Raw genomic sequence first — 24561 nt, 5'->3', positions numbered from 1 at the left:
TACTAGAGATCCTATGCCTACTCGGAGAAGTGTCTACTGAGTGCAGGAACAGTGCAAGGAACAAGTTCTTCTGCAATGTAAGCCTCTGCAGGTGTGGGACAATTCAGTGCCTAAGATGGAAACAGGAGTTCCGAATCACTGGGCTGTTAAACTTAGAACTCTGTCTCTCCTGTCACTCAGCTCTCACTATCCAATCAGGGCCTCCGAAAGGACTGTCATTCAGAATGGGGAGGGCACTTCCGGTCCACCAGGCTGGAGGCCAAGATAGAGTGCTGAAGACAGGGCTCTTGGTCTTGTGAGTTACACTGCTACCCGCTGGCGGAAGCTGAAAGGATAGTGGGGAGAGCTCTGAATTCGCGTCATGGTGAGCGGGGCTCCATACGGGGAGGAGTCTTGGTAGCCCGCGTGGCGTTTGTTCCGGGGTGCGCGAACCGGCATGATTTGGTACCCCATGAAGTCCCGTGAGTTCCGTGGGGTTCCTGCACCTCCAAGGCCAGAGCAGGACCCCTGAATGACTTAGACATGATGAGGCCTGCGCGGAGAATGGGAAGTGTCGCCTTCATGTGAAAACATCCCTGTTGACGTCACCACGCAGCCAGCACCTCCGCTGCTTTTATTGTTGCTGGGGAAGGCAGATTTGCTGACGAGCAGAGCCCTAATTACTCCAGCGTCTGTCTTATAGAAGTTCTGCATTTGGCACATTCAGGTGGAGGATCGGTCTGCAGTTAACTGCGCCGGTGTAAAGTCTGCGTTATTAACACAGTCGCATGTAGATGCCACGCTGGGCCAGACTCAGTGGGTTTCCTGGTCTCACGTTAAAATTGACCCTATAGTAATTGTGTAGTTTTTTCCCCCCTAAGTTTATTCTCATATTCAGTCACTCTCTTTATTCTTTCCCAGACAGATCATTTGTTTGTTTGGTTTTTTTTTCTTCTTCCTTTTTCTGTTGTTGTTGTGGGTTGTTTGATTTGCTGTCCTTTTTTTGAAACAAGAGTTTCTCAGTGTAGACTAGGATGGCCTGGAGCTCACAGAAATCCACTTGCTTTTCCTTCCCTAGGGTTGGAATTAAAGGAATGAACCACACTGCCAAGCTACAGTTCAGTTTTGATTGCAGTTGTACTCATAATGGGAAGTCCGAGGATGATCCAGTCTTTAATACTTAGCCTTGCCTCGATCAGTTTTCATTCATGATTTCCTTTTCTCATCAGTTTTCTGTGGTTGGAGCATAAATTGTTAGGCTTTTTACTGAGCTTTCGCTGATTCTGTAGCTTAAATTCTGTATTTTTGTAACATGCTAGTGACATAATGCCAAGATGTCAGCAAACCACAGAGTTGCTTTCTTCTCAAGGTTGGCTCAGCTCCCAGTTGAGGCAAGCCCACCCCAGTTTATCCCCGAGCCTTTCTCAGGAGGAGCTTTTAAGCACAAAACCCATGTTCTGGATTGGCAAACTTCAGTTAAGGAGAACAGTAAGCCAGAAGGGGAACTATAGAAGCCACAGAGCCAGGTTAGTTCCTGAAGAGATTGCCTATAACTGCGGACGTCGATGGATAAGGCCTTTGTTTTTACTGTTGGCAGGTGGTGCTGTCTATGTGCTGACTGACTGTACAGTCATCATGGAGTCAGTTGTGCTAAGGTCTGGGCCCATGTTCCATCCCCACTGGTCTTAGTGAATGTGTCAAATCATGGACTCATTCTATTTCAGTTTAAGATGCAGGGCCCCAGTGTCAATCTGGTCAGAGTGAAAATTAAAGACCCAGTCAGTGCTGAAAGCAGATTCCTTAGGGGACCAAGAGAACAGAGACCAGTATCAGTTATCTCCCTAACCATGGGAAGTTTTTTTAAATTACTCCTGATCAATTAGCAAAGAAACAGCAGGCCTTCTTTCCAAAGCAAGACACATTTTCTTTTATCTCAGGAGAAGTAAATCTAAGACTTTTCAATTTTGTAGGGTCACTTTTATAAGGGGATCTAACTTGTTTTATTTGAGGAACAAAGTTTTGATACCATTCCATCCTGATCAACCCTTCTACTTAGTTTGGCAAGCATCAGAAGAGGCATGTACAGTCAAACCATTAGTATATGCTCACGAAGTACTCTCGGGGGCTCAGTAATATTGTTATTCAGATGAATTAATCTGTGAAGAAGAACCTTAATAAGGGTTGTCCCTAGACACTGTGAATTTTGTCAGTCAGTGGGCTGAAAGTCCACTGGTTTGTTCAAACCCATATGTAGTACTAAGGGGGCATGTGTCTGAGCATCTAACAGTCTTGGCTGAATTCTGGCTGGGAATGTTAACCTCCATCCTCAGAGTCCCTTTCTGTGGAATAGAGGTTGATTCTCTGGGTTTTACCTATTTCCCCCAGGCCAGAATCCCTTTAACAGAAGTTTTCTGAAATCCCCAGTTTTAGAAACCCTATTTTTGTAATGGAAACGTTCTTCATTCTGGCAACCAGGGAACTCAACTACAGGGCACGTGTAGACTGTAAAGTTTGTATTTCTATCTGAATAGGTAAACCCCTATACTTTTCCTTTCTGTAGTAGAACTATACATTTTAAAGTGGGCATCAGTGAGCAAAGGTTAAAATGAATATGGGTTGCTGGTCTGTATGTACATTAGGTAATGTCTTCTCTGTTTATACTTTTCTTAGTTTCCAAATTCAGTCCTGAGGGCAGGGGGTTGGACCATAACCCTCATTTCATACCAAACATAAGACTCAGGTGGAGATGGAGGGTCAGAGAGTAGAAGGACCTGGAGAACCAATGGAACCTTAATTTGAGTGGGTCTGTAGTCAGTTATAGAGTTATTTGATAGCAATCGTGTTGTCTACCTTTTGATCTGGGTGTGGTGGATCCATGGTGCAATGCCTTCTACCTTCACTACCAGACGAGTGGAGAGAATCACCTTTTAGGGTTTGTCCAGGTGAGTTCCAGTGTTTCTTTGACCAAATATCATTGGATTGGAACAAGGGCAAACTGGTGGTGGACATGCGGGTGGACTGTTTCTCTCAGGTAGTCCAATAGTCTTTATGGAGGACTGGAGTGCCTGTAGGGACTTGAGAAAGAATAGTTGGAGAGTTCTGCCAACTGCAGTCTCTGAGCCTGTGAAAGAAGGTAGTGTTTTATGAACAAAATCTGACAGTGGAGTACATCTCCCACTACGTGGGGTGCAGCTGGCCAAGGTAAAAGCAAAGGAAGGAGGCCTAGCTGTACTTTGGTAGACTCTAATGAGAGTTTTGTTACAGGTTTTTGTTTGTTTTGGTTTTTAAAAGTGTCTTGTTTGTTCTTTTTACCTGGCCAGGACTCTGAGGTCTATATGTGGAATGAAGTTTTCAATCTGTGTCTAAAGTTTTCGCTATTAATTGAGAGATTTTGGCCAGGTCATTGCTGGACCCTGTTGCTCGGGGAGGCCAGATCAGTTCCTGGGAGTTTTTTAAGGTACTATTTGAGTAGTTTTACTGCAGGTGGGGAACATTTTTCGGCCCTGGAAAAGGTATGTATAAAAACTAGCAAGTACTTTCATCCCCCCCAGTCAGGCCAGATCTGGTGAAGTCAGTTTTCCCAGAGTTCTTTGGGATCTTGGTCTCTCATTTGGACCCATTTCTGGATAAGGGATCCCTGATTTTGATTCATTTGAGCATGGACCTGGCATCCTGGGCTAGGCTGTCCAGTCTTGGTGTAACATACTTTGGTCTGGGCAACTCAGAAAGTTTCGTGGACCCAGATGGGTAGCTTGGTGAGGTTAGTTACCAGCAGCCCTGCCAGCTGTTTCTGGGAGAATGATCTTCCGCTCTGGTGGCCTCCATCAGCCTGTGGGTTTGAGACTGTGCACTTCCTTACTGTGGAGTCTCGGGCAGGAAGAGGTGCTGCAGTGTCATCAGAGTATCAACACCCACCATTGCTCTTACGTCAATTTGTGTGGAAGCCAGGTCAGAAGTTTAGCAGTGGAGGAGAACAGTTTGTAGGGGAAGCCAAAAGGAGTCTAGGAGGGGCAAGATTTTTTAATGTCTCCTTTTGCCCAGTCACGGTGAGAAGTCCTGTTTCTGTGTAGATCACAGTGTAGACATGACTGGTAGTAAAATCATAGTCTCAGCCCATGTGTTTGGTGGTGGACTTTCCTTTTCTACCTGAGAGCCTGGGTCAGAGCAATCAGTCCTGCTGTCTGGGCTGAGGAGCCTGGCTTGGACCCAAATTGTTTCAGTTATAGTAACTGCTGCAGCTCCCACTTACTCAGTTTCAGCTTTTGCTTCCTGACAGTTGTGCACCAGCATCTCTGTTATTAGACAACAGGGGAGCTGTTCTGGAGTGTGGGTCAGAAGTAAGTCCTGGTACTGGGCCACAAGGCACTGACAGGCAGTGTTTGGTGCTTCTTGGGGAGGGGCTCACCATGTCGTGTGGTGCTGTGACAGTAAGATCCTCACCTTGTTTGTTCTCTTAAGTATAAATGTGCCTCATTATCAGAGAAGGTAATAGTGGCTTTGAGTTTATGCAAAATTTATCCCAATAATCAGTTTTATTTTGTTAAATAGCTTTTGAGGTACCTCTAGAAGCTGCAAATTTTTTTAACTCTTTAATCTTTTTTTCTAATATCTGGAACCAATTGGTGACGAAGAAAATCTTTTTAGCTGCTGTCTTTTAATCTTTCTAAGAAGAACTTAATGAAATTGCTTAGAGTCACCTTGGTCAGTGTTGCACAGAGGGAAAATCTGCTCTGTCCAGGCTGTGTTGCCTGGCAGCTGTCTCCCTGCGCAGCCACAGGCAGAGCTTTTACTTCTCTCAGAGAATGGCGGTTTTATGGGTCACTGGTTGAACAAGAGACATAAATTAGGGAAGAGAATGGCTTAACTCAGAAGACCATTTCCCCCTCCCTAGGACTCTTATAGTGGGCAGAATGAGGGGATGACTTCTTGGTGAAACTACTTCCCCTCCCCGTGTGTATGATGATTAGATATCTCAGGGGTAGGGTTTTGGGTGTGGCCTGAATAAGAGGCCAGGACTCTCCCCACCTCCACACAGGGACCACCCCAGACTGTAATCAGGAGTCTAGCAACAAACAAACAAACAAACAAACAAACAAACAAACAAACAAAACCCCCAAAAATAGGTGATCCTGCTCTTGGAGTGTAACAGATGGATAGCTTTTCTTTCCTTCTTTCTTCCTTTTCTTTTCTTTTCTTTTCTTTTCTTTTCTTTTCTTTTCTTTCTTTCTTTCTTTTCTTTCTTTCTTTCTTTCTTTCTTTCTTTCTTTTTTGCTTTTTTTCTTTTATTGGATTTTTTAGATTTACATTTTAAATGTTATCCACTTTCCTAGTTTCCCCTGTAGAAACCCACTATCCAATCCCTCAATTCTGCTTCTATGAGAGTGCTCCCTCACCCACCCACCTCCCCTTGCTTTCCTGCCTTGACACTGGGGCATCAAGCCTTGGCAGGACCAAGGGCCTCTCCTCCCACTGATACCCTACAAGGCCATCCTCTGCTACAGATACAGATGGGCAATAGGTTGATCCCTGTGTCCTCTAAGGATGGTGGTTTAGTCAGCAGGAGCTCTGGGAGCTCTGATTGGTTGGTATTGTTGTTCTTATGGGGTTGTAAACCCCTTTAACTACTTCAGTTCTTTCTCTAACTCTTCCATTGGGGACCCCATTCTCAATTCAGTGGTTGGCTGCAAGCATCCACCTCTGTATTTGTCAAGCTCTGGCAGACCCTCTCAGGAGACATCAGGCTCCTGTCAGCATGCACTTCTTGACATCAACAATATTGTCTGGGTTTGGGGATCTGTGTATGATGGATCCCCAGGTGGGGCAGTCTCTGGATGGCCTTTCCTTCAGTCTCTGCTCCACACTTTGTCTCCATATTTCCTCCTGTGAGTTTTTTGTTCCCCCTTCTAAGAAGGTCTGAAGTATCTACACTTTAGTCTTTCTTCTTCTTGAGCTTCCTGTCGTCTGTGGATTGTATCTTGGGTATTCCAAGCTTTTGGGCTAACATGGACTTATCAGTGAATGCATACCATGTGTGGTTTTGTAATTGGGTTACATCACTCAGCATGATATGTTTTAGTTCCATCCATTTGCTCATGAATTTCATGAAGTCATTGTTTTTAATAGCTGAGTAGTACCCCATTGTGTACATATACCATATTTTTTGTATCCATTCCCCTGTTGAAGGGTGTCGGGGTTCTTTCTGGCTTCACTATTGCTCTGTAATACTGCTGGAGGTCAGGGATGGTGATTCCCCCAGAAGTTCTTTTATTGTTGAGAATAGTTTTGGCTATCTTGGATTTTTTTTTGTTATTCCAAATGAATTTGCAAATTGCTCTTTCTAACTCTGAAGAATTGATTTGGGATTTTGTTGGGGATTGCATTGAATGTGTAGATTGCTTTTGGTAATGGCCATTTTAACTATATTAATCCTGCCAATCCATGAGCGTGGGAGGTCTTTCTATCTTCTGAGACGTGAAATTCTTGTCATACAGATCTTTCACTTGCTTGGTTAGAGTCACCCCAAGGTATTTTATATTATTTGGGACTCTTGTGAAGGGTGTCATTTCCCTAATTTTTTTCTTAGCCTGTTTATCCTTTGAGTAGAGGAAGGCTACTGATTTGTTTGAGTTAATTTTATACCCAGCCACATTGTTGAAGTTGTTTATCCTCTGGTGGAATTTTTGGGATCACTTCAGTATACTATCATATAATTTGCAATAGTGATATTTTGACTTCTTATTTTCCAATTTGTATCCCTTTGACCTCTCTTTGTTGTCTAATTGCTCTGCCTAGGACATTATTGAATATGTAGGGCGAGCATGGGCATCCTTGTCTTGTCCCTGATTTTAGTGGGATTGCTTCAAGTTTCTCTTCATTTAGTTCGATGTTGACTACTGGTTTGCTGTATATTGCTTTTGCTATGTTTAGGTATGGGCCTTGAATTCCTGATCTTTCTAAGACTTTTATCATGAAGGGGTACTGAACTTTGTCAAATGCTTTCTCAGCATTTAATGAGATGCTCATGTGGTTTTTGTTCTTTGAGTTTGTTTATATAATAGATTTCATTTATGTGTTTCCATATATTGAACCATCACTGTATCCCTGGGTTGAAGCCTACTTGCTCGTGATGGGTGATTATTTCATTGTGTTCTTGGATTTGGTTTGGGAGAATCTTATTTAGTATTTTTGCATTGATATTCATAAGGGAAATTGGTCTGAAGTTCTGCTTCTTCTTTGGGTCTTTGCGTGGTTTAGGTATAAGTGTAATTATGGCTTTATAGAATGAATCAGGTAGTATTCCCTCTGTTTCTAGTTTGAAGAGTATTGGCATTAGGTCTTCTTTGAAGGTTTGATAGAATTCTGCACTAAATCCGTCTGGTCCTGGGCTTTTTTTTTTTTTTTTTTTTTTTTTTTTGGTTGGGAAACTTTTAAAGACTGCTTCTATGTCTTTAGGAGTTATGGGACTGTTTAGATAGTTTAACTGATCCTGATTTAACTTTGATACCTGAAATCTGTCCAGAAAATTGTCCATTTCCACCAGATTTTCCAGTTTTGTAATAGGAACTGATGATTTTTTTGAATTTCCTCAGGTTCTGCTGTTAAATCTTCCTTTTCATTTCTGATTTTGTTAATTTGGATACTCTCTGAGCCTCTGATTAATCTGGCTAAGGGTTTATCTATCTTGTTTATTTTCTCAAAGAACCAGCTCCTGATTCTGTTGATTCTTTGTATAGTTCTTTTTGTTTCCAGTTGGTTGATTTCAGCCTTTAGTTTGATAATTTCATATAATCTCCCTTTGTGCTTTCTTTATTGTTTCTATTTCCATTTTTAAATCCTGGATGGGTTTTTTCAATTCCTTCACCTGTTTGGTTGTGTTTTCCCGTAATTCTTTAAGGGATTTTTGTGTTTCCTTTTTAAGGGCTTTGGTTGTTTACTTGTGTTGTCCTGTATTTCTTTAAGGGAGTTATTTATGTCCTTCTTAAAGTCCTCCATCCTCATCAGAAAATGTGATTTTATATCTAAATCTTGCTTTTCTGGTATGTTTGGATATCTAGTATTTGCCTTGTTGGGGGAGAGCTGGGTTCTGATGATGCCAAGTAGTCTTGGTTTCTGTTGCTTAGGTTCCTGTGCTTGCCTCTCACCATCAGGTTGTCTTTGGTGTTAGCTTGTCTTGCTGTCTCTGACAGTGGCTTGACCGTCCTGTAGGCCTGTGTGTCAGCACTCCTGTAGACCTGTTTTCTTTCAGCTACATTTGGAAACAGTGAGCTCTGCTCTCAGTTGTGTAGGCACTCCTGGTGACTGGCTTTCAGCTCTCAGTGCAGGCAGAAGCCCAAAGGGTCCTGCCCCTGACTGCTCCTAGGACCCTGTGCCCAGAGGGCACAGATGGCACTAGGCAGTTTCCTCTTGGGTTGGGAATGTGGGCAGAGAGTAGTCTCCTCTGAGTTCTCAGGAGTGTCCGCACTTCTGAGGGTCCAGGTCTCTGCCCCCAGGATTTGGGTGAGGGAGCTGTGTGACCGGTTCAGTTCAGTTCAAACTATACTTTTACAGCACAGTAAAACACCATTTTTATTATGTATTTGTGTGGCATATTTTAGGATCCAGTAACCTATGATGATGTGCATGTGAACTTTACTCATGAGGAATGGGCTTTGCTAGATCCTTCCCAGAAGAATCTCTACAAAGATGTGATGCTGGAAACCTACTTGAACCTCTGTGGTATAGGTAAGAACTAGAGTTTTCCTCCACATTTTAATCTTAAGGGGCCTTTCTTAGAGATTGGTGCTCTTCTGTGGTTTTTACTTTGAAAGAGGAAGTGTGTGAGGAATTAATCAAGCATTGATCTAAGGTTTGCCGAAGATACTAATTTCAATTTTTCATAGTTTTCATTAATATACATCTTCTCATATTGTATTTTAGGGTGTAAATGGGAAGACTGCAACATTGAAGAACATTGTCAAAGTTCTGGAAGACATGAAAGGTAATTTTCATGTGCAAGATTATATATATGTGCCTCTAAGGAAATATCAATGTGCCCTGGAGTTTTTTTTTCTCACAAAAAATGTTTCTAGAAGTGCTCATAATTTTTTTTTGGGGGGGGGTTCTTTTTTTCGGAGCTGGGGACCAAGCCCAGGGCCTTGCGCTTCCTAGGCAAGTGCTCTACCACTGAGCTAAATCCCCAACCCCATAATTTTTTTTATTAAATTATTTTATTTATTTATAGTCCAAATGTTGTCTCCCTTCCCCAACCCCACTCCGAGAGCTCTTCACCCCACTTCCTCTTTCCTATGTCTCTGAGAGAGTACTCACATACCCACACACCCACCCCTGCCTCACCCTCCCTAGCACTCCCTTGTCCAGGGGCATCAAGGCTCTACAGGTTTAGGCATGTCCCACTGATTCCAGGCAAGGCAGTCCTCTGCTACATATGTGCCAGGGGCCACAGATCAGCCCTCTTTGGTTGGTGGCTTAGTCTCTGGAAGCTCTGAGGGGTCCGGGTTAGTTGACACTGTTGTTCTTCCTGTGGGATTGCCATCCCCTTCAGCTTTTTCAGTCCTTCCACTGACTCTTCCATTGGGGTCTCTGACCTCCATCAAATGGTTGGCTGTAAGTATCTGCCTCTCTCTCAGTCAGCTGCTGGTAGATCCTCTTAAAGGACAGCCATGCTAGGCTCCTGTTTGCAAGCACAACATGGTGTCAGTAATAGTGTCAGGGTCTGGTGTCTGCATACGGGATGTATCCCAAGTTGGGCTGGTCACTGGATGACATTTCCTTAAGTCTCTGCTCCATTTATGTCCCTGTATTTCCTTCAGACAGGAACAATTCTGGGTCAGAAATTTTGAAGGTAGGTGGATGGCCCCATTCCTCCACTGGGGGCCTTGTCTGTCTACTTCAGGTTCCATTTCCTGACTCTTGGACATTTTGGTTAAGGCCAACCCTATTGAGTCCTGGGAGCCTCTCACATTCCAGGTCTCTGGGACGTTCTCTAGGTTCTCTTCACACACACTCCCCTGCCCCCATACCCCAAAGCTACATGTTTCCAATCATTCTCCTGGCCCTCTGGGTTTCTCTCCTGTCTCGCCCCATATGTGGTCCTCCTCTCCTTCCCTCTGCTTCCCATGATTGTTTTGTTCCCCTTACAAAGAGGGATTGAAGCATTCTCATTTTGGACTTCCTTCTTGTTAAAGTTTATACAGTCTGTGAGTTATAATGTAGGTATTCTGTACAATTTTGGCTAATACCCACTTATCAGTGAGTACTTACCATGCATGTCCTTTTGTCTGGGTTACCTCACTCACTCAGGATAATATGTTCTACTTCCATCCATTTGCCTGAAAAATTCATGATGCTCTGGTTCTTAGTGGCTGAATAGTATTCTATTGTGTAAATAAACATTTTCTGCATTCATTCTTCTGTTGACAGACATCTGGGTTATTTCCAGCTTCTGACTATTGTGAATAAGGCTGCTATGGACTTAGCAATGGGAAATTTTCTTGTCCTTATGGTTTTGTGAGGCATCATTTGGGTATATGCTCAGGAGTGGTATGGCTGTGTCCTCAGGTAGGACTATGTCCAATTTTCTGAGGAACTGCCAGACTGATTTCCTTAGTGGTTGTACCAGTCTGCAATCCCACCAGCAATGGAGGAGTGTTCTCTTTCTCTATATCCTTGCCAGCATCTGCTGTCCCCTAAGTTTTTGATCTTTGCCATTCTGACTGGTATGGAATCTCAGGATCATTTTGATTTGAAGTTCCCTGATGACTAAGGATGTTGAACATTTCTTTAAGTGCGTCTCAGCTGTTAGAGATTACTCTTGTTGAAGTCTCTATTTAGCTCTGTATCCCATTTTTAAATCGGTTTGTTTGGTTTGTTGGAGTCTAGTTTCTTAAGTTCTTTTATATTTTGATATTAGCCCTCTGTTATATGTAGGGTTAGTGAAGATGTTTATCCTATCTGTACGTTGCTAATTTGTCCTGTTGACAGTGTCTCTTAGCCTTACAGAAGCTTCGCGATTTTATGAAGTCCCATTTATCAATTGTTGATCTTAGAGCTGAAGCCATTTGGGGTACTGTTCAGGAAAATTTCTCACATGCCAATGCGTTCAAGGCTATTTCCCACTTTTTCTTCTATTAGATTTAGTGTATCTGCTTTTATTTTGAGGTCATTGATCTACTTGGATTTGAGGTTTGTACAGAATGAGAAATATGGATCAATTTGCACTCTTCAACATGCAGACCACTAGTTACACCAACACCATTTGTTAAAGATGCTTTCAGTTTGCCACTGTACGGTTTAGGCATCTTCTTCAAAGATCAAATGCCTACAAGTGTGTGGGTTTATTTCTGGGTCACCAGCTCTATTACATTGATCAACCAATACCATGCAGTCTTTATGTCTATTGCTCTGTAGTACAGCTTGAGGTCAGGGATGGTGATTCCCCCAGAAGTTCTTTTATTGTACAGAATTGTTTTGCCTATCTTGGGCCTTTTGTTTTTTCATATGAAGTTGAGAATTGCTCTTTCCATGTTTTTGAAGAATTGTGCTGGAATTTTGATGGGGATTGCATTGAGTCTGTAGATTGCTTTCCATAAGATAACCATTTTACCATGTTAATCCTGTTGATCCATGGGCATGGGAGATCTTGCCATATTCTGATGTTTTCTTTGGGACTTGCAGTTCTTGTCATACAGATCTTTCACTTGCTTGGATAGAGTTACACCAAGATACTTTCTATTATTTGTGGCTGTTGTGTAGGGTGTTGTTCCTCTAATTACTTTTCAGCCTGTTTATTAGTATTAAGGAAGGCTACTGATTTGTTTAATTTTATATCCAGCCATATTGCTGAAGTTGTTTATCAGCTGAAAGAGATCTTCAACTCCTTTTTTGGGTCACTCATGTATACTATTATATCATTCACAAATAGTAGTATCTTCTTCCTTTCAAATTTGTATATCCTTGATGTCCTTTTGTTGTCTAATTGCTCTAGCTTGAACTTAAGTACTATTTTGAATAGATATGGAGAGAGTGGGCAGCCTGCCTTGTCCCTGATTTTAGTGGGATTGCTTCTGGTTTCTCTACATTTAATTTGATACTGGCTGTTAGTTTGCTGTGTATTGCTTTTATTATGTTTAGGTATGTGCCATGAACTCCTGATCTCTCCATTGAATCCATAGATTGCTTTTGGCAAGATGTCCATTTTTACAATATTAATCCTGCCAATCCTCAAGCAAGGGAGATCTTCCTATCTTATGAGATCTTCTTCAATTTCATTCTTCAGAGACTTGAAGTTTTTGTCATACAGATCTTTCACCTGTTTGGTTAGAGTCACACTGAGTGAGGTATTTTATGTTATTTGTGACTATTGTGAAGGATGTTGTTTTCCTAATTTCTTTCTCAGACTGTTTATCCTTTCTTCATCTATGTTACTTGAGAAGAGGAAGGCTACTGATTTGTTTGAGTTAATTCTGTACACAGCCACTTTGCTAAAGTTGTTTATCAGGCTTAGTAATTCTCTGGTGGAACTTTTGGGTTCACTTAAGTATGCTCTCATATCATCTACAAATAGTGATATTTTGACTTCTTCCTCTCCAACCCGTATTCTTTTGTTGTCTGATTGCTCTGGCTAGGACTTTGAGTACTATATTGAATAAGTAGGGAGAGAGTGGGCAGCCTTGTCTAGTCCCTGATTTTAGTGGGATTGCTTCAAGTTTCTCTCCTTTTAGTTTGATGTTGGCTACTGCTTGCTGTATATTGCTTTTATTATGTTTAGGTATGGGCCTTGAATTCCTGATCTTCCCAGGACTTTTATCATGAAGGGGTATGGAATTTTGTGAAATACTTTCTCAGCATCTAATGAGATGATTATTTGGTTTTTTTCTTTGAATTTGTTTATATAGTGGTTAAATTGATGGATTTCTGTATATTGAACAATCCTTACATCCCTGGGATGAAGCCTACTTGATCATGATGGATGATCATTTTAATGTGTTCTTGGATTCAGTTTGCGAGAATTTTATTGAGTATTTTTGCATCAATTTTCATAAGGGAAATTGGTCTGAATTTCTCTTTCTGTATTAGGTCTTTGTGTGGTTTAGGTATAAGAGTAATTGTGGCTTCATAGAAGGAATTGGGTAGTGTTCCTTCTGTTTCTATTTTGTGGAATAGTTTGGACAGTATTGGTATTAGGTCTTCTATGAAGGTCTGATAGAGTTCAGCCCTAAACCCATCTGGTCCTGGGCTTTTTTTGTTTGGGAGACTTTTTGTCCTCCATCTTTATTAAATTAGGTATTTCTTATTTACATTTCAAATGTTATTCCCTCTCCCCTTTTATATGGGTGTTCTCTTCCCCATCCTCCTCCCATTACCGCCCTCCCCTCAAAAATCCCGTTCACTGGGGGCTCAGTCTTGGCAGGACCAAGGGCTTCCCCTTCCACTGGTGCCCTTACTAGGCTATTCATTGCTACCTATGCAGTTGTAGCCCAGGGTCAGTCCATGTATATAGTCTTTGGGTAGTGGCTTAGTTCCTGGAAGCTCTGGTTGATTGGCATTGTTGTTCATATGGGGTCTCGAGCCCCTTCAAGCTCTTCCAGTCCTTTCTCTGATTCCTTCAATGGGGGTCCCGTTCTCAGTTCAGTGGTTTAATGATGACATTCTCCTATGTATTTGCTGTATTCTGGCTGTGTCTCTCAGGAGAGATGTACATCCGGTTCCTGTCGGCCTGCACTCTTTGCTTCATCCATCTTGTCTAATATGGTGGCTGTATATGTATGGGCCACATGTGGGGCAGGCTCTGAATGGGTGTTCCTTCTGCCTCTGTTTTTAATCTTTGCCTCCCTATTCCCTGCCAAGGGTATTCTTGTTCCCCTTTTAAAGAAGGAGTGAAGCATTCACATTTTGATCATCCGTCTTGAGTTTCATGTGTTCTGTGCATCTAGAGTAATTCGAGCATTTGGGCTAATATCCACTTATTAATGAGTGCATACCATGTGTGTTTTTCTTTGATTGGGTTGCTTCATTCAGGATGATATTTTCCAGTTCCATCCATTTGCCTATGAATTTCATAAAGTCATTGTTTTTGATAGCGGAGTAGTATTCCATTGTGTAGATCTACCACATTTTCTGTATCCATTTCTCTGTTGAAGGGCATCTGGGTTCTTTCCAGCTTCTAGCTATTATAAGTAAGGCTGCTGTGAACATAGTGGAGCATGTGTCTTTGTTATATGTTGGGGCATCTTTTGGGTATATGCTCAAGAGAGAGATAGCTGGGTCCTCAGGTAGTGCAATGTCCAATTTTCTGAGGAACCTCCCGACTGATTGTACCAGTCTGCAATTGTTTGGGAGACTTTTAATTACTGCTTCTATTTCTTTAGGAATTATGGGGCTGTTTAGATGGTTTTAACTGATCCTGATTTAACTTTGGTACCAGGTGTCTAGAAAATTGTCCATTCCTCCAGATTTTCCAGTTTTGTTGAGTATAGGCTTTTATGGCAAGATCTGGTGAGTGTTTTAATTTCCTCAGATTCTGTTGTTATATTTCCCTTTTCATTTCTGATTTTGTTAATTTAGATACTATCTCTGTGTGCCCTGTGGTTAGTTTGGCCACAGTTTTATCTATCATCTTGATTTTCTTAAAGAACCAGCTCCTGGTTTTGTTGAATCTTTCTATAGCTCTTTTTGCTTCTACTTGGTTGATTTCAGTCCTGAGTTTGATTATTTCCTGCTGTGTACTCCACATGGGTTTATTTGCTTCTTTTTGTTCTAGAGCTTTTAGGTGTGCTGTCAAGTTCCTAGTGTATGCTTTCTCCAGTTTCTTTTTGGAGGTGCTCAGACCTTTGAGTTTTCCTCTTAGCACTTCTTTCATTGTGTCCTGTAAGTTTGGGAGTGTTGTGCTTTCATTTTCTTTAAATTTAAATTCTAAAAAGTCTTTAATTTCTTTCTTTCTTTCTTCCCTGACCAAGTTATTGTTGAGTAGAGTGTTGTTCTGCCGTTTTTGTTGTTATTGAAGACCAGCCCTAGTCCATGGTGAGCTGATAGGATGCATGGGATTATTTTAGTCTTCTTGTGTCTGTTCAGGCCTGTTTATTGGCTGATTATATGGTCAATTTTGGATAAGGTACCATGAGGTGCTGAGAAGAAGGTATATTCTTTTGTTTTTGGATGAAATCTTCTATAGATTTCCCCCGCCAGCGGGGACTCAGTTAATCATGGGGGTCGAGGGGAAACCGTACCTGTGGAAGAATGGGCGAGAAAGAGGAGCGAGACCAAGCAGCAATGTTCTTGTCAAGGTCTGTTTATTGAGAGGAGTGTACAGCATTTAAAGCTCTGAAGTAGGAACTGAAGCTTAGGGGGGTGGCGGGGAGTACTGGGAAGTGCCCAAGGACATAAGGTGAATTGTTAAACCTCAAGATGTTCTTCTTAGACAATGAGGCAACAGTCTTCTGGGAACATGTTCTTATTGAAAGGTCAAGCCTTTCCTGGAAATCTGCTCAGGGCAGGGCTCTAGCTTTGCCCAGTCAGGCAGTCCGGTCCCAGACAATAGATATCTGTTAACCTCATTTGTTCATAACTTGCTAGTTTCTCTGTGTCTCTGTTTATTTTCTGTTTCCATGATCTGTCCATTGCTGTGAGTGGGGTGTTGAAATCTCCTACTATTATTGGGTGAGGTGCAATGTGTGCTTTGAGCTTTAATAAGGTTTCTCTTATGAATGTAGGTTCCCTTGCATTTGGAACATACATATTTTGGATTGAGAGTTCATCGTTGTGGATTTTTCCTTTGATGAATATAAAGTGTCCTTCCTTATCTTTTTTTATGACTTTTGATTGAAAATCAATTTTATTCGATGTCAGAATGGCTACTCCTGCTTGTTTCTTGAGACCATTTGCTTGGAAAGTTGTTTTCCAACCTTTTACTCTGAAGTAGTGTGTCTGTCTTTGTCAGTGATCTGTGTTTCCTGTATGCAGCAAAATGCTGGGTCCTCTTTATGTATCCAGTCTGTTAGTCTATGTCTTTTTATTGGGGAATTGAATCCATTGATGTTAAGAGATATTAAGGAATAGTGATTGTTGATTCCTGTTATTTCATTGTTAGAGGTGGAATTATGTTTGTGTGTCTCTCTTTTATTGGAATTATATTTGTGTGTCTCTCTTCTTTTGATTTTGTTGCAAGGAAATTACTTTCTTGCTTTTTCTAGGGTGTAGTTTTCCTCCTTCTGTTGTAGTTTTCCATCTATTATCCATTGGAGGACTGGATTTGCAGAAAGATATTGTGTAAATTTGGTTTTGTCAAGGAATATCTTCTTTTCTCCATCTATGTTAATTGAGAGTTTTGTTGGATATAATAACCTGGACTGGCATTTGTGTTCTCTTTGTGTCTATCTCAGCTGCCCAGGATCCTCTGGCTTTCATCATCTCTGCTGAGAAGTCTGGTGTAATTCTTATAGGTCTGCCTTTATATGTTACTTGACCTTTTTGCCTTACTGATTTTAGTATTCTTTCTTTGTTTTGTGCATTTGGTGTTTTAACTATTATGTGACAGAAGGAATTTCTTTTCTGGTTCAATCTATTTGGAGTTTTGTGGACTTCTTGTATGTTTATGGGTATCTCTTTCTTTAGGTTAGAGAAGTTTTCTATAATTTTGTTGAAAATATTTCCTATCTTTTTAAGTTGGGAATCTTCAGTTTCTTCTATAGCTATTATCCTTAGGTTTGATCTTCTCGTTGTGTCCTGAATTTCCTGGATATTTTGGGTTAGGATCTTTTTACATTTTACCTTTTCTTTGACTGTTGTGTCAATGTTTTCTATCTTCTATCTTTTGCATTGTGTTTGTGATGCTTACATCTATGACTCCTGACCTCTTCTCTAGGTTTTCCATCTCCAGGCTTATCTCCCTTTGTGATATCTTTATTGTTTCTCTTTCCATTTTTAGATCCAGTATGGTTTTTTTTTTCAATTTTTTCACCTGTTGGGTTGTATTTTCCTGTAGTTCTTTAAGGGAGTTAGTTATTTCCTTCTTAAAGTCTTCTATCCGTTATCATGAGATGTGATTTTTAAATCCAATTGTTGCTTTTGCAGTGTGTTTGGATATCCAGTATTTGCTTTGTTGGGAGTACTGGGGTCTGATGATGCCAAGTATTCTTTGTTTCTCTTGATTAGGTTCTTGCTGTTGCCTTTTGCCATCTGGTTGTCTCTGGTGTTAGTTTGTCTTGCTATCTCTGATAGTGGCTTGACCTGTTTCTCTAATCCTGTGTTTCAGCACTCTTGGACACTGGCTTTCTTCCAGTGGGATCTGGGTACAGAGAGATGTAGGATCGGGTCAGCTCTAGAAGCAGGCAGAGTCCTGACCCTGACTGCTCCTGGGTTCACTATTCCTGAGGGCTCCAGGTGCCCTCAGAGCAGAAGTGGTGGTCTTACCTCTGCTCTTAGGTGTTTCAGTACTCCTGGCAACTGGATTTCAGCTCTGGGTTTAGGTAGGGCCTGGAAGTATCCTGTACCTGACTGCTCCTAGGTTCCTATATCCAAAGGTTCTCTTTGTTTCTAATTGGTTGATTTCAGCCGTTAGTTTGATTATTTCCTGCCATCTTTCTCTTGGGTATGTTTGCCTCATTTTTTTCCTAGAGCTTTCAGCTGTGCTGTTTACTTACTAGTATAGGATCTCTCCCATTTCTTTATGAAGGCACTTAGTAGTATATCACTTAATAGTATGTATTTTCCTGTTAGCACTACATTTATTATATCCCATAAGTTTGGGTATGGTGTTCCTTCATTTACAATGAATTCTAGAAGGTCTAATTTCTTTATTCCTTCCCTTATCAAATTATCGTTGAGTAGAGTGTTGTTCAGTTTCTATGAGTATGTGGGTTTTTTGTTTTTGAAGTCCAGCCTTAATCTGTGGTGTTTTGATGGAATACATGGGGTTATTTCAACCTTCTTGTATCTGTTGAGGTTGTTTTGTTTCTGGATATATGGTCAATTTTGGGAATGTTTCCAGAAGGTGGTGAGAAGAAGGTATATTTTCTTTCTGGGGGTTGGGGTGGGGTGGTGTTCTGTAGATATCTGTTAAATCCATTTGGTTCATACTTTTGTGAGTTTCAGTGTGTATCTGTTTAATTTCCTGTCCATTGGTAAGAGTGGGGTGTTGAAATCTACCCCTATTATTGAACTTTAGTAAAGTTTCTTTTATAAATATGGGTACACTTAGATTTTCAGAATTCAGACTTCATTCTGGTGAATTTTTTTCTTTTGATGAGTGTGATGTGTGCTGCCCTTATCTCTTTTGATGACTTTTGGTCGAAAGTATATTTTATTAGATGTCTAAGCCAGCTCATTCAGTCAACTGGGTCTCAAAGCAGGGAATGAGGATTGAAAGGACAAAGACAATTAGACAACATTGTAACATGACTCCAGCCAGTGCTGAGGCTGAAGCAGGTGTATTTTTTTCCAGCTGCTTTTATACCATTCTAAGAACATGCAAAGACTAAGGCCAGTTCTAGGTCAAGGAGCAAACAAGGCAATAAACAAAGTCCCATGTTCACTGTTCCTAGGGGATTATCAGGATGACCTCTGGTGAATTTATCTTGAGTTTGGATTAACCCAAATGTAAATATTCTTATCTGAGCCTACTTCCTGAATCCTAGCCCAAAGTCAAAGTCCTGCCAAATTCCTCCAAGGCAGCCCCAAAAGCTCTCCATATATCCCCCGTATCTCCATATTTATTCATGAATAAGACTGCACATGTCTTGGGTTCTGAGGTGAATGCCTTCCTTACCTGCTGTCAGATGTGCACTCTGGAAAGCAATGCATTTCCGTCTGAGGTTGGTGAGGCCCTGCACAATCTTATCCATCGTTATCTGCCAGCCTCTTACATTAACAACTCTTCTGGGGATCCATTGTTTTGTTGCAAGCCATGTATTTTTTTGCCTCCAACATATTGAAGTTGTTAAGGCAAGGTTTATCACAACGGGCAGGAGTAAAAACATTCCCAACGATAAGAAGAACTAGCACGATCAAGCTATATATGCCATTCTTGAAGCTTGACCAAGATGGAAACACTGACCTCAGGCCAGGAATAATTTTATCAGCAGTATCGTAGCATCAAAGCTCAGAGGAGCAACATTCTTTATATTCATAATCTTGGTATGTAAAGTTAAAACATCCAGAGAGCTGTTAGAATACCAAATACCGTGCAAGTGTCTTTGAATTATCCTTTGGTATTTAGCACGAAACTAATGATGACTTTTTATTCCTAAACTCTGAACCTCCTGTCCAATAGTTTGAATAGTATCAATAAGAATGTCAATTTGTTGTTCTAGATGTCTATCTAAATTCTCTTGAATACTTAGAGCCTTAGTAGCATTTTTTTTGCTAAAAAGTAGCTGTCTTAACTTCTTGTGTCAAAGTAATTGCAGAAGCAATGGGGATAGCTATTAATGTAATCAAAGTTGCTGTACCAGCAATAATCAAGCCCTCTATCCTCTTGCTTCTGCTTAAAGCCTGACTCACTTCTTCCAGTATTTGTAAGCTTTTTTTTTTTTTTTTTAAGAATACCAAGGTCCTGCAATACTCACTGGCAATAAAACAAAAGCTGGTTGATGGCCCACCATAACAAACATGCCATGTTTCAACATACTAACACAATTAGAAAATGTACAGTCAATATAGCTTACATTAAATACTGTGGAAGAAACAAAAGTAATCTTCACATGGCCAATTAGTAAAAGATTAGGAGGCTTAACACATGCAGTAACACTTGTTTGAAATCCAGATCTTATTCCAGTTTTATCCACTGCAAATGTAACTTAATGCAAGGTAGTTGTCCATTTTCAAATATGTCTCTGAAAATGTCAAGTATCAGCCTTCCAAATGGAGACTCTCATTTCCTTTCTACCAATATTAGATTGATTTCTAGACCAGTCTATGACCAAGTCAGAATAACTGATCACAGAGAAGCGTCATTATAACGTCTCTATATGATTAATTTTCCAAAGGCAGTCTCCATGTTTTCTGTTTCACAAGTTCTAAAGACTTGAGGCAAGGCAGCTTGTCACATCTGGGATATAGGCAAGCAAAGCTGGGTCAGGAACATGTGCCCAATACAGCTTCCCTGTCACCATTGTGTGAGCAGTCAGCAAGCTTACAGTTGGCATCATTCTTTGTCCCAGCATTAGCATGTTTCACCAGTCACTCTGGAAGCTACCATGCTCTTTTAACATCCTGTGGAAAAAAACACAAACATGCCCTCTTCCCCGTATTAACACCTGATTGACATCATGCCATATGCCAGTGAGTAGGTCCGTCCATTTCGTCTAGGTATGAGTGTGTCTAGTTGTAGAGTGCATAGACACTCAACAGAGAGTTCCTTGGCTTCCAGATTTTTAAAATTTTAAAATAAAATTGGGATTTAAATAAATTTGTGGCATGCGGGGATATAATTCCCCTTTTATTTTATAAATATATTGTTTTAAAGTTCCATAGTACCTTGTCCTTGAGGAGTATAATGAATTATGATAATATGGGTAATATTAAATTGTCGACAGAAAGGCTCAAATGCTTGACTGCAATAGCCAAATCACACTGAATGCAAACCTTTTACAGTCCTAAGAATGCAATGAAATAGCATAAAAACAGTCTTTTAAATCTATGATAATTTTATATGTATATTTTGGAATGGCAGTTGGGGTAGGTAACCCAGACTGCAATGCCCGCATACGTTCCATAGTTTTATTAACCTTTCATAAATTTTGCAATAACCTCCACTTGCCTGACTTTTTTCTTAATTACAAATATGGGTGAGTTCCAAGGAGAATTAAAATCTTGAGCTTGTGATTGAATTGTAAACTGCAGCTAATGAAACATTGGCAGTTTAACTATAATTTTTAAGTTTCTTTTGCAGTATTAGAACATAACCATAGTTTTGGTAAACAAAACCCAGTTTTTAACGGTGCAAACAATCCATTCTGTTTAAAGTCAATACCAAGATCATTACTTTCACGTTACAAAGTTTGGTGCCAGTTCAGTTCTTGTATATGGAAGAAACATTTTTTTTTAAATCCCATCTTTTATAAGTCTGGTTTCTAGGATAATTACATAAAATATTATTCCAATTTAGAGATATCTTTAGACACCGGTTTCCCTGGGTTGGCTCATGGTATGTGTTGTTTAGAATGATTGAGTTACCAGTTTAAGCCAAGTTTCTGTTGCCTATGTTACACATTTTTAGTCATACCCAGTAACTTATAAGCCAATAATCTACAGACACGCAGAGCATATTTATACATTTAAAACCATATAGAAACAAAAAATGAGTGGTTACACACATCTTATATATTTAGACTAGACAAAACTTTCTTACTTTTTCTAGCTGTAATTTCAAGCGAAAAGCACCTTGTCACTTGTCGAATCCAATAAACACTGTCACAGAAAGTTTTCCAGGAAAAACAGCCATCAGTTTCCCGTCCAGAGAAGCTGAGAAGCTGCCGGCCCCTTTATGAGGGGCTTGTGCAGACAGTCACCTCCTGGCAGGGCTCCTCCAGCTGTGATAGGTGCAGGGCTCCTCCAGTTGTGATAGGTGCAGGGCTCCAAAGGCAGTTTATCAGTTTTTGTTATGTCAGTTGAAACCCCCCCCCCTCCCTTAAATGAGGTATGACTAAAGGGCAAACAACCAGCAGATAAAGTTTTAACCATTTTTTTCTTTTGAACAAGAAACACAGAGCAACACTCAAGCAACAAAATGAAAACACATACATGAACTGACAGACAGGGACAGATTGGTGTGCCAAAGACAGACAATAAACAGAGAGGGAAGAGAAATAGATGTGTCAAAGGGACCCAGATATCCTACCACGAGACCCAGGACCAGAACTAAGCATTCTTCCAGTAGGAGACAGAGAGGAAGCAGGATGTCTCCCAACCTGTCCATAGGAGAGCTCTGGAACAGCTTACATTAATTTTTCTTCTATGTTGTCAAAGCATTATGGGTGAACATACTTCACTCCTCTACATTTTTAGCAAAACTAAACATACACAGAAAGCATTCTCCCATTACTTTGTCCCATTTTACTGTTTTTTTCCACTGGTGGCTAGCCCAAATCTTCTTTATTTTCCTTTGTGAGTGCTCCTTTTCCCCCTTACTTGAGCTCCAACGTTGAGGTGCCACCTGACCAAGCCAGCTCATTCAGTCAACTGGGTCTCAAGGCAGGGAATGAGGATTGAAAGGACAAAGACAATTAGACAACATTGTAACATGACTCCAGCCAGTGCTGAGGCTGAAGCAGGTGTATATTTTTCCAGCTGCTTTTATACCATTCTAAGTACATGCAAAGACTAAGGTCAGTTCTAGGTCAAGGAGCAAACAAGGCAATAAACAAAGTCCCATGTTCACTGTTTCTAGGGGATTATCAGGATGACCAAGATAAAAGGAATGTCACTCATTCCTCTGCTGAATTTATCTTGAGTTTTGGATTAACCCAAATGTAAATATTCTTTTTTTTTCAAATGTAAATATTCTTATCTGAGCCTACTTCGTGAGTCCTAGCCCAAAGTCTAATTTCTGCCAGTTTTCTACAGGGTGGCCCCAAAAGGTCTCCATAGTTAGATATCACAATGATGACCCCACCTTGTTTCTTGGGACCATTTGCTTGGAGAAATTTTTTTCTGTCCTTTACTCTGAGGTTGTGTCTACCTTTGTTGCTGAGGTGTGTTTCTTTCAGGCAGCAAGCTCCTATTTCCTTTTCAAGTCTGTTAGCCTGTTTCTGTTTATTGGGTAATTAAGTCCACTGATGTTGTGAGACATTAAAGACCAATGATTATTAGTTCCTGTTATTTTTGTTGTTGGAGGTGGTATTATGTGTATGTGATTCTATTTTTTGGGGGTTTGTTCTGAGATAATTAATTTCTTATGTTTTCTTGGGTATAGTATTTCCTTGTGTTGGAGATTTGCTTGTAAATCTGGATTAGTAGAAGGATACTGTTTAAATTTGGTTTTGTCATGGAATATCTTGGTTTCTCAATCTATGATTGTAGTGGTTTGTATATGCATAGCTCAGGGAGTGGCACTATTAAGATGTTTGTCCTTGTAGTTGTGTGTCACTTTGGCGTGGGCTTAAGACCCTCACCTGGACGTGAGCATTTTCCTAGCAGCCTCTAAATGAAGATGTAGAACTCTCAGCTCCTCCCACACCATGCATGCTTGGACGCTTATGTGCTCCCACCTTGATGATGATGGACTGAACCTCTGAACCTGTAAGCTAGCATCAATTAAATTTTGTCCTTTATATGTCTTGGATTGGTTATGGTATCTATTTGTTCACAGCAGTGAAATCCTAAGACAATAATGATTGAGGGTTTTGCTGGGTATAGTATCCTGGGTTGCCATTTGGGTTTTATTAGGATCTGGATGACATCTGTCCAGGATCTTCTGGTTTTTAGAGTCTGGTGTAGTTCTGATAGGTTTGTAATTCTGGTGTAGTTCTGATAGTTTTGCTTTTATAGGTTACTGGCTATTTTCCCTTACCACTTTTGAAAGACCTCCGGAGAGGACCTTTCCCTCAGGAGGAGATCCAAGCGCCCAATGACCGAGCCGAGTCCACTCGAATGCAATCAGCAAGAGGTTTATTGGAAAACACAGGTACCTGCGGGCACACAGTCTCTTTGGAGGACTTGCGCGCCCTGCAGCTCCAGCATGGGGCTTTTATAGGGTTTGGGGAAGCAGAAGCGGGCGTACACAAGCAGATGCATAGTTACGGGGATTGGTGGATTCAAACGAGGCACATAGACATGTTCACATATGATTGGCTATTTCACATGATGAGGTAATAAGGTATAGCTACACGTATTGGCAGGTTTGGGGCGTCCTGAATGTCGGGGGCTGGGGGCTTATCTCTTCCTGCCAGGTGGCCTGTGAGTCAGATCGGGTACTCCTGGTCTGTTCTGCATTCCTTTCCTTTTATGGTCTGTTAGTTCTAGTCTTTAATTTTAGAGTCTACACCAGACTCTAAAAACCAGAAGACTTGCTTTTCACAGTGTTTAGTCCTGAGTTTGTGAATTTTGAAACTTACTCTTTTAAACTTCATATTTTTAAACCTTAAATCTGTATAATTTTCCTTTCATTCCCCTCTTCTTCTACTAAGTAATTCTAATCTTAGAATTTTGATATCAAGTCTTGTATTTGGTCTCACCAGTTGTCCTAACTGACTGGTACTGTTGTCTCAGAACCATCAACCGCACAGCACCCACTCGATTTTTAACAAAAGCAATTAACCTGTTTGTGACGCAGGGTCCAAAAACTAAAACCAAGAAAATTATTAGTAATGGCCCAGCCATATAGCAGAGAGTAGGGTAGTCATCCAGGGAGACCGAGTGAACCAAGACTCAAACCAACCTTGTTGAGCGTCTCTATCTTTTTGTAGGAGTCAAACCTGTTAACTAGTTTCTCTAACACACATGGACCTATAATCAGAAGCAGAAGCAAAACTAAGAAGGGTCCCATAAGGGAAGATATCAGAGTAGTCATCCAAGGAGATCTACTAAACCAGCTCTCGAACTATCCCTGATGCGCTTCTCTGTCTCTCTGTCTTTTGTCTAACCTTTCTC

General features: G+C 40.8%; 1 protein-coding gene across 9 annotated transcripts in view; it reads left to right on the top strand.

The window, feature by feature from the left end:
• The first annotated feature begins 235 nt into the window (after positions 1–235).
• Znf431l4 (zinc finger protein 431 like 4) overlaps positions 236–24561 on the top strand; it is a 98280-nt gene continuing 73954 nt past the window's right edge. For 5 of the 9 annotated variants that reach the window (XR_015623697.1, XR_015623698.1, XM_087555300.1 and 2 more), the window contains exons 1-3: positions 242–364; positions 8574–8700; positions 8896–8956. Coding sequence is in view for 7 of the 9 variants with exons in the window: in XM_087555300.1 (XP_087411426.1) it covers positions 362–364; positions 8574–8700; positions 8896–8956 (191 nt within the window). In the remaining 2 variants the exon portion in view is untranslated. 9 annotated transcript variants of the gene reach the window in all.

Source organism: Rattus norvegicus, chromosome 7 (genome assembly GCF_021556685.1).
Source record: "Rattus norvegicus strain SHRSP/BbbUtx chromosome 7, alternate assembly SHRSP_T2T, whole genome shotgun sequence".
Classification (NCBI taxonomy): domain Eukaryota; kingdom Metazoa; phylum Chordata; class Mammalia; order Rodentia; family Muridae; genus Rattus; species Rattus norvegicus.
Note: the sequence above shows the minus strand (reverse complement) of the source record. Positions and strands in the feature narration are given on the sequence as shown.